Genomic DNA, 9,520 nt, shown 5'->3' on the forward strand with positions numbered 1-9,520 from the left:
CCTCCAGCACTGGGCTATAGGACGTGGCTGTGTGGAGTGAGAGGGGGACTGTGCCGCAGCACAGGGCTACAGGACATGGCTGTGTGGAGTGAGAGGGGGACTGTGCCCCCAGCACTAGGCTATAGGACATGGCTGTGTGGAGTGAGAGGAGGACTGTGCCCCAGCACTGGGCTGCAGGACGGGGCTGATGGAGTGAGAGGGGGACTGTGCCCCAGCACTGGGCTGCAGGATTGGCCGTGTGGAGTGAGAGGGGGACTGTGCCCCAGCACTGGGCTGCAGGACGTGGCCGTGTGGAGTGAGTGGAGGACTATGCCCCCAGTACTGGGCTGCAGGACATGGCCGTGTGGAGTGAGAGGGGGACTGTGCCTCCAGCACTGGGCTACAGAACGCTGCCGTGTGGAGTGAGAGGAGGACTGTGCCTCCAGCACTGGGCTACAGGACATGGCCATGTGGAGTGAGAGGAGGACTGTGCCTCCAGCACTGGGCTACAGGATGTGGCCGTGTGGAGTAAGAGGAAGAATGTGCCCCCAGCACTGGGCTACAGGACATGGCCATGTGGAGTGAGAGGAGGACTGTGCCCCAGCACTGGGCTGCAGGACGTGGCCGTGTGGAGTGAGAGGAGGACTGTGCCCCAGCACTGGGCTGCAGGACGTGGCCGTGTGGAGTGAGAGGAGGACTGTGCCCCAGCACTGGGCTGCAGACGGGGCTGATGGAGTGAGAGGGGGACTGTGCCCCAGCACTGGGCTGCAGGACGTGGCCACGTGGAGTGAGAGGAGGACTGTGCCCCAGCACTGGGCTACAGGACATGGCTGTGTGGGGTGAGAGGGGGACTGTGCCCCCAGCACTGGGCTATAGGACGTGGCCGTGTGGAGTGAGAGGGGGTGGGGACTGTGCCCCAGCACTGGGCCACAGGACGTGGCCGTGTGGAGTGAGAGGGGGACTGTGCCCCAGCACTGGGCTGCAGGACATGGCCGTGTGGAGTGAGTGGAGGACTATGCCCCCAGTACTGGGCTGCAGGACATGGCTGTGTGGAGTGAGAGGGGGACTGTGCCTCCAGCACTGGGCTACAGGACATGGCTGTGTGGAGTGACAGGGGACTGTGCCTCCAGCACTGGGCTGCAGGATTGGCCGTGTGGGGTGAGAGGACTGTGCCCCAGCACTGGGCTGCAGGACTTGGCCGTGTGGGGTGAGAGGACTGTGCCCTAGCACTGGGCTACAGGACGTGGCCATGTGGAGTGAGAGGACTGTGCTCCCAGCACTGGGCTGCAGGACATGGCCGTGTGGGGTGAGAGGACTGTGCCCCAGCATTGGGCTGCAGGACGTGGCCGTGTGGAGTGAGAGGACTGTGCCCCAGCATTGGGCTGCAGGACGTGGCCGTGTGGAGTGAGAGGGGGACTGTGCCCCCAGTACTAGGCTACAGGACATGGCCGTGTGGAGTGAGAGGGGACTGTGCCCCAGCACTGGGCTGCAGGATGGCCGTGTGGAGTGAGAGGGGACTGTGCCCCCAGCACTGGGCTACAGGATGTGGCTGTGTGGAGTGAGAGGGGGACTGTGCCCCAGCACTGGGCTATAGGACGTGGCTGTGTGGAGTGAGAGGGGACTGTGCCCCAGCACTGGGCTACAGGACGTGGCCGTGTGGAGTGAGAGGGGACTGTGCCCCAGCACTGGGCTGCAGGCGGCGGCCGCGTGGTCAGCTCAGCACCCCCTGCCCTCGTAGCTGCGCTGCACCAGGGCTGTCGCGTCCCCTCCGGCCTCACACCGTGCCCTTCGCCTCCCTCCAGGCTGCAGGCGGACGCCAAGAAGGCCATAGAAGCCCTCGGGAGTCGAGAGATCCGGAACATCCGGTTCCGGTCCAGCTGGGTGTTCCTGGCAGCCAAAGGCTTCGAGCTCCCTCCGGACATCCAGCGGGAAAAGGTGAGTGGCCGCGTCCCCGTCCCCCGGGAGGCCGAGCGGAGGGGCTGTACTCGCTGTCCCCAGGGTAGGGTGCGGTCAGCGCTCCCCTCGCCAGCGGGAGGGCTGGGTGGGCTGGGGGTGTCATCGTCTCCAGGGGCCCAGCGCTGGGCGATGTGAACACGCAGGGCCCCGGGAACAGGGCGGTCAGCGTCCGGCGCGGCGTCTGTACTGGCCGCCGTGGTTGCTGGGGTAGGAGCCTGGTGCGGGGTGATGCCAGCACTGCCTCCCCCTCCCAGTTCGGTCATGGAGAGTAAGAACGACTAAAGCGCCCGCGAAGGTGTGGGCTGAGGTTGCCGGGCGCCATGCGCCATCACGCCAGCCCTCCAGGCCGCCATGAGGAAATCGGCCAGCTCAGAAGAGCTCGGAGCAGGGGGAGCGGGCGTGTTGCCCCTGGCGTGCACCGGGGGGCTCCGGGCTCCTGCCTGGCTGGCTGGGCAGCTCCGGAGGGCAGCTGTGGGACGCCTGAGACGAGGAGAGAGGCTCACCCGGCCCACCGTTCTGCAGGTGCAGTCCAGGACCCGACGGCCCATTGGTTCGGTGTTGGCGAGAGCTGTGGGTGGCGATGATAGGGGAGGGGTCCCCAGGTGAGCCGGGAGCAGAGAGCGCGGCTGGGGCCAAGCCCAGGCTGGGGTGACAACCCCCACAGAGACCTGCTCTTGGGAGACAGTGCCCCCCGGTGGTCTGAGGACCCCGCCCCGGCCCCCATCAGGCCCCACCTCCTAGCACCGTCACTGGGTTAAGTTCCCATCCTCTATGACTTTGGGATTTAGGGACCTGTGTGAGTTCAGGGGCCGCGGCGGCAGAGTACCGGGTCAGCTCACTTCTGATCCCCGGCTGGGACACGGGCCCCAGGCCGCCTCGCGTGGTCTGGTGTGGTTCTAGGCTGGGAAGGACAAACACTGCCCATCAGCATGACCTCTGGGAGGAGGCTGGACACGGTGGGCTTCAGAGCAAGCCACAGGACTGGGCCACCTGGGCCTGGCTTCCGGGGGACCCTCCTGCTCCTACTCTGGCTACCTTCACATGCATTAAACACACGCCTTCTCCCCGTGGCTCAGTGCCCCTTGGCGGCAGGAAGCCAGGCCCACGCACAGCGAGGAGCGCTCCCCCTGGGGCCCTGGCCTAGGCCGCTGGCTGCTGACCATTGCGTTTGGCAGCTTTGCATATGGCCGAGGCCTCGTGGGCTTGCCATGATGAGGGGGCTCTCCCTGGGCTCGGCCTGCTGCCTTCCTGGAGTGAGCCGGGCACACCACTGGACACGGGCCCTCGCCGGGCACACCACTGGACACGGGCCCTCGCGGGGCACACCACTGGGACACGGGCCCTTGCGGGGCACACCACTGGGACACGGGCCCTCGCCGGGCACACCACTGGACACGGGCCCTCACCGGGCACACCACTGGACACGGGCCCTTGGGTCTCTCTGGACCTCCGTTTCCCTGCTAGGTGACTTCCCAGGGCCCCCAGCCACCCTTGGCTTTCCGCAGCCTGGCTCGGGGAAGCCACATCCCTTGTGTTGGGTGTCACCTGGGCCCCTCAGTTTATCTACTGGGCTGTGTGGCCTGAGAAAGGTTACTCCACCTCTCTGTGCTATAGAACTGTCGCTGTGAGGAAGGGAGAGCCCAGTGCCTATCACAGAGCCTGGGGACCGAGGGGCTCGGCGCTGTCACCCAGGGCCCCGGGGCCTCCCAGGGGCTGCCCCACCCTGCTCCCACCCGTCACACACAGATGCCCCTGTGCAGCCTCAGCTGCGCCCGGGCCCACGCAGGCCGCTGCACGGGGACCTCGGAGGGCGGGGCTGGCTGATGGCGGTGGACGCTGGGAGAAGTCTGGCCCCCTGCGCTCACTCAGACCCCCGGCGTCTTCCCCCAGCTCCTCAGCTCTTCTCTGGGCCCTGTCCCACCCCTCCCCCACTGGCACGGGTCACTTCAGGGCTAGGGGCGAGCGGGAGCCACAGAGAGCAGGCGGGAGGTGTTGTACCCAGGGTGTTCCCCGCACCTGGCCCTGACTGTCAGAGGCGCGGGCGCGGGACAGAGGGGCCAAGACCCTCTGTAGCGACAGCTTCCCTGGCGCCGTGTAACAGAGAGATGGTGGAAAAGGCAAGGAGAAGGCCAGTTCATGGTAGAGAGCCACGCCTCGTTTCCTCTCCCACGCTCTCCCACGCACTTGTGGAAGGCCACTCGAGCCAGAGGACGCCCCCTGGGAGTGCTAAAAGGGTGGTGGTCCCGGCCCTCCGGCTGGCTGTAGGCTTGCTGAATTTCGGGTCCCACCCGCAGGCGCCCTGGCAGGCCCAAACCACATGGTGTCTCGGGCCTTGTGCAGCCCACGGGCCGGTTGCTCCTCGTGCTGGGGGGCAGCTGTGTGCTGAACCAGGGGAGATGCCCGTGCTGTCCGCCGTCAGTCACTGTTTAAAAAAGAGCTGCTCATTTGAAAGGCAGAGAGACACAGAGAGGGAGCTTCTGCCCACTGGCTCACCCCCAGTCGGTGCACTGGCCGGGCCAGGCGGAAGCCAGCACCCTGCAACTCCATCTGTCTGCCACGTGGGCCGGACCCCGGCACTGGGGCCGTTGCTGCTTTCCCAGGCCATCAGCGGGGCAGCTGGGACTCGCCCAGAGGTCTGGGGCGGGAGGCCAGCGTGGCAGCGACTGTCCCAGTTACGCAAGAGCCGAGAGCCGGCGCGAGTCACGAGGGCTGCTTTGTCGAGGGCCACCGCAGGACATCTGTGGAGGCCTGGCCCCAGCCAGCGGCCCCGTCACAGCCCCTCCCACACCCCTGCCTCCCAGGGCTCCAGACGAGTATCATGGAGGAGTCTGTCACGTCTTTGCACTGTGGCTTTTAGCCTGCATCGCGGGCTTCCCTGGGGGTGGGGGGTGGAGGTAGGGGGCCTGAGTCCTCCGTGGTCTGCAGCCCCCCATCCCTGCCTTCCGCCAGCTGGCCAGGCACAGCTCGTGGGCAGGCTCCGAGCAGTTTGCCCCGCAGCCTGCTCACCCCGGGGTTCAAGGAGAACTCGGAAGGTGACCCTGGTGCAGGGGGAGTCTGAGACGTGCACGCTGCGGAATGTTTTAAGTGAGGTTCCCTGGGTGTAGGTCCCCCCCCCGCCGTCCCTGCTCTGCCACCTGAGGACCGCCGTGTCCCGTGCTGGAGCTCCTTTCTGTCTCTGGACTGTGCATGTCCAGGGGCGCTGTGTCCAGTGAGCGTGTGACAAGCACCGGCCAGCAGGGGGACTCGCTGTCACCTCCACTGTGGTCTGTGTGTGGTCCCAGGTGATCCAGGCTGCAGCTGGCTCCCTGGTCCCTGGCACAGCCAAGCCCCAGTCCCGTTTCCCTGCCGTGTGCAGGACCCCGGCCACCTGGCTCCAGCATCTGCTCCTCCCCCAGTGCACCCAGGTCCCCGGGGCTCTCCCCTGCCCCTCCCTGCGCCCGTCTGGGGTCTCCTGCACCCCAGGTCCCCAGGGTCCTCTGCCTGCCCCTCCCCACGCCCGTCTGGGGTCTCCTGCACCCCAGGTCCCCGGGGCTCTCCCCTGCCCCTCCCCGCACCCGTCTGGGGTCTCCTGGACCCAGGTCCCCGGGGCTCTCCCCTGCCCCTCCCCTCACCCGTCTGGGGTCTCCTGGACCATTTGGCTCAAGGTTCTTCCTCCAGCCCCTCCCCCACCAGGAACAGGAGTGCATTGCTCTGCCCTGGGGTTACCTGGGTCTTCATATGTGGTTCATCTCCCCTAAAGACGGAGTCTCCCTTCTTCAACACCATGATCCTGAAAATCTGAGTATGTAGCGAGCGTTTCACTCCAGGGAGGCGCGCGTGGACTCAGCTGAGGCTTATCTCAGGGATACAGAGGCGGTTTGACATCAAATCCATCCGTGTTACAAACCGCATTCATCGGGAAAAGCCGAGAACCGACGTGTGTCATAGCAGACACGGGAAAAACACGTAACACAACTCACGATGGAGACGCTCAACAAACGAGGCGTCGGCGGGGCTTCCGCAGCCTCCCTCCCCCCGCCGTGGGGCGAGCACACTGGCCGCCCTCCGCGAGCAGGGGCACGGGAGGATGCCCCGCCCTGCCACCTTGCTCCCCAGGGTGGTGGAGGGCGTGGCCAGGACTGAAAGTCAGCCACCGAGCGGAGGAGGAAGTGGGGTGGCGCAATCTTGTGGGTGGGAAAGCCTAAGGAATCCACTGGAGCTAAGCTCGGACGCAAGTTTACGCAGGGTTCAGGCTGTGCGACCTCAGTGAGCAGTCAGTGTTTCTGTGCACTTGAAAAGGAAATACAGAGAACAGTTGCGGTTATAGTAGCAGCCCGAAGAGCAGGATACCGCGGCGTGGACTTCTGGGGAAGCAAGACGGACACCCTGAAGGTGCCAGGGTGTTGAGGGTCTGCAGAAAATGGAAGGCCCTCCACGGCCTGGGTCGGAAGAGTGACTGTTACGACATCAGTGCTCGCCAGACAGACTGCGGGTTTAGCACAGCCCCTCCCCCAGGGCTTGACAAGTCTCTCCTGGGAGGAGAGCCGGACAGCCAAGACAGTCTCGGAAGAGAAGAGCAGTTTCCTGACTGCCGTGTCCCAATTCCTGAACTTTCTGAGAAGTGACATTGATCAAGACACAGTGGAGGGGCGGCGCTGTGGTGTAGCGGGTAAAACCACAGCCCGTGATGCCGGCATGCCATGTGGGCGCCAGTTCATGTCCCAGCTGCTCCACTTCTGATCCAACTCTCTGCTAATGCTCCTGGGAAAGCAGTGGAAGATGGCCCAAGTGCCTGGGTGCCTGCACCCACGTGGGAGATCCTGGAAGAAGCTGCTGGCTCCTGGCTTCAGCCTGGCCCAGCCCTGGCTGTCGTGGCCATTTTGGGAGCGAACCAGTGAATAGAAGATCTCTCGGTCTCTTTCTGCAACTCTGCCTTTCAAATAAAGTAAATCTTTTTTTTTGAAAAAAGAAAGTGAAAAAATGACCCACAACGTGGGAGAGAATATTTGCAAACATTCTGGATTTTGTACTGAAAATCTATGAAGAGCTCATACTCAGCCTGACAGAGGATCTGAATGGATGCAGACGGCCAGCAGGCGCGCGAGAAGACGCACAGCAGCAGTGTCCTCGGGGTGCAGCTCAGAGCCGCAGGCGCTGCCCGCTCAGCAGGACGCCGAGGTCAACAGGGACGGATACCTCGAAGCCTCTGAGCGTGTGCACGGATGGAACCCGCCTCCCTGTGGCAGGCGACACCATCCCATGCAGGTGCACGGGGACCCAGCCCGCAGTCCCACACGCTGCAAACAGACGATGACTCCTGCAGGCGTGTGCCCGCGAGAAAGTGCACGTCTCCACGCACAAACAGCCAGAGTGAGCCAGCCCAGATGGCCAACAGGTGGATCGAGAGCCGTGAATGAAATGGGTACAGCCCTGCAGTGGAGTGTTACTCAGCCGTGCACAGAACTGAAATTCTGGGACGTGCGCCAACACGGATGGACCTTAAAGACACGGTGCCGACCGGCACCGCGGCTCACTAGGCTAATCCTCCGCCTGCGGCGCTGGCACCCCGGGTTCTAGTCCTGCTCGGGGCGCCGGATTCTGTCCTGGTTGCTCCTCTTCCAGTCCAGCTTGGGCCCTGCACCCGCATGGGAGACCAGGAGAAGCACCTGGCTCCTGGCTTCAGATCGGCGCAGCGTGCTGGCTGTAGCGGCCATTGCAGGGTGAACCAACGGCAAAGGAAGACCTTTCTCTCTGTCTCTCTCTCTCTCAGTGTCCACTCTGCCTGTCAAAAAAACCCACGGTGCCAAGTGGGAGAAAGCCCACAGTGCCCACCTGTTGCACACCTGCATTGCTGTGAAATGTCAGGAACGAGCAAACGCAGAGCCGGGCTTGGTGGCTGGCTGGGGCGGGGGCCGCTTGCTCCGGTGCTGGCACAGTCGGCTGCGGTGCTGGCTGCACAGCCCTGGGAACCGTTAGACCTTGCACCTCAAGCGGGCGGATTCTCTAGTGTGTCGCCTACGCTGCAGTAGAACATAGAAGGGTCGGGGCCAGCGCTGCGGCACAGCGGGTTAAATCCCTGGCCTGCAGTGCCGGTATCCCGTATGGGTGCAGGTTCAAGTCCCGGCTGCTCCTCTTCCGATCCAGCTCTCTGCTGTGGCCTGGGAAAGCAGTAGAGGATGGCCCAGGTCCTTGGGCCCCGGCACCCACGTGGGAGACCTGGAAAAAGCTCCTGGCTCCTGGCTTTGGATCGGCGCAGCTCTGGCTGTTGCAGCCATCAGGGGAGTGAACGAGCGGATAGAAGACCTCTCTCTCTGTCTCTACCTCTCTCTAAAACTGTTTCAAATAAATAAGAAAATTCAAAAAAGCATAAAAGGGGATGTTTAAGTAGAATTCCAAAGTGGGGAAGCGTATCACACACTGCAGCATCAGGCACGGGGAAGAACTGGGAGACTGAAGTGTCTCCATAGAAACAGGCAGTTACCCAAAATCCATGTGGAAGTTCAAGGACCAGGCACCCACAGAGCCGTGGAGATGGGCGGAGTCGAGGACTTGCATGCGTTCGCGCTGCGCCGTCAGCTCGGGAGCCGCCAGCCAGATTTGTGCTTCTATTAGATGTGTTGAAATGCAGAAGGTGCGGGACAGCTGAGCTCGCCCCTGGAGCACGCGTGGCCAAGCGTGGCCAAGCGTGGCCTGTGGCCTGTGGCTGCTCTGTGGTCTGACGGATCACAGGATGTTCCATCATGCAGACAGTCCAGAGCCGCAGGATACCTGCTCAGAGGAGAGCCAACGCCCACCTTAGGCGGAGCGTCTCGCTCTGGGAGTGGTCCTGTCCGTAGCGCTGGGTGCACAGTGCCTGGAGCGTGTTTGTGGCTCAGCTCAGCGAATGAATGAGCTCTCTTTCTTCTCACAGATCAACCACTCCGACAACTCGAAGAACAGATACTCGGGCTGGCCGGCGGAGATCCAGATAGAGGGCTGTGTGCCCAGAGGGCTGAGCTGACGCGCCGGGGCCCTTCCTGCTCGACTTGTACAGACGAACGCGGCTGGCGCGGCCCAAGGACCTTACCCACTCGCCGATATTTGATGACACTCTGGGCTTGTTGTAGACCAAAGAACATTTGCTGGTTGTATAAAATCATGGTCCACGTTATTTTTAAGCTTTATTTACTTATTTTAAGGGTAGAGTGACAGAAGAAGAGAGAGAAAAAGAGAACCTCCCATCCGCTGGTTCACTCGCCAAGCGCTCACAGCAGCCAGGGTGTGCCAGGCTGAAGCCAGGAGCCCAGACCTCCCTCTGGGTCTCCCACGTGGGAGTCGGGGACCCAAGTCCTCGGGCTTTGTCTGCTGGCTTCCCAGCACATCAGCAGGAGACTGGATGGAAGTGGAGGCGGCGGGATGCGAACCAGCACTCTGGGAGGGGAGGCAGGTGTCTCGGCTGCAGCGTGACCTGGCGCGGTATTCCCCCCCCCCCCCCGGTGGTTACGGAGTGACGCCAGATGGCCGCGAGCAGGGAGATGGCAATGACTGGAAGTGGTTGAAGGGGAAGCCGTGATGTAGCAGGACAGGGAGGCTTGGGGGAGCCACCGCTGCTCGGGCAGGTGCGGCT

The 9,520-nt window shown here is 63.5% G+C and overlaps 1 protein-coding gene across 1 annotated transcript in view; it reads left to right on the forward strand.

Moving 5' to 3' along the window:
* The window catches only part of FAM3B (FAM3 metabolism regulating signaling molecule B), a 49,349-nt gene extending 40,285 nt beyond the window's left edge, over positions 1–9,064 (forward strand). The window contains exons 7-8 of the mRNA XM_070073140.2: positions 1,782–1,914; positions 8,825–9,064. Coding sequence (XP_069929241.1) covers positions 1,782–1,914; positions 8,825–8,914 — 223 coding nt within the window. The 3' untranslated portion in view covers positions 8,915–9,064. The remainder of the gene's footprint in view (positions 1–1,781; positions 1,915–8,824) is intronic.
* Positions 9,065–9,520: the final 456 nt, after the last annotated feature.

The sequence above is a fragment of the Oryctolagus cuniculus genome, chromosome 4 (assembly GCF_051225735.1).
Source record: "Oryctolagus cuniculus isolate XC-2025 breed Fujian yellow rabbit chromosome 4, ASM5122573v1, whole genome shotgun sequence".
NCBI lineage: Eukaryota > Metazoa > Chordata > Mammalia > Lagomorpha > Leporidae > Oryctolagus > Oryctolagus cuniculus.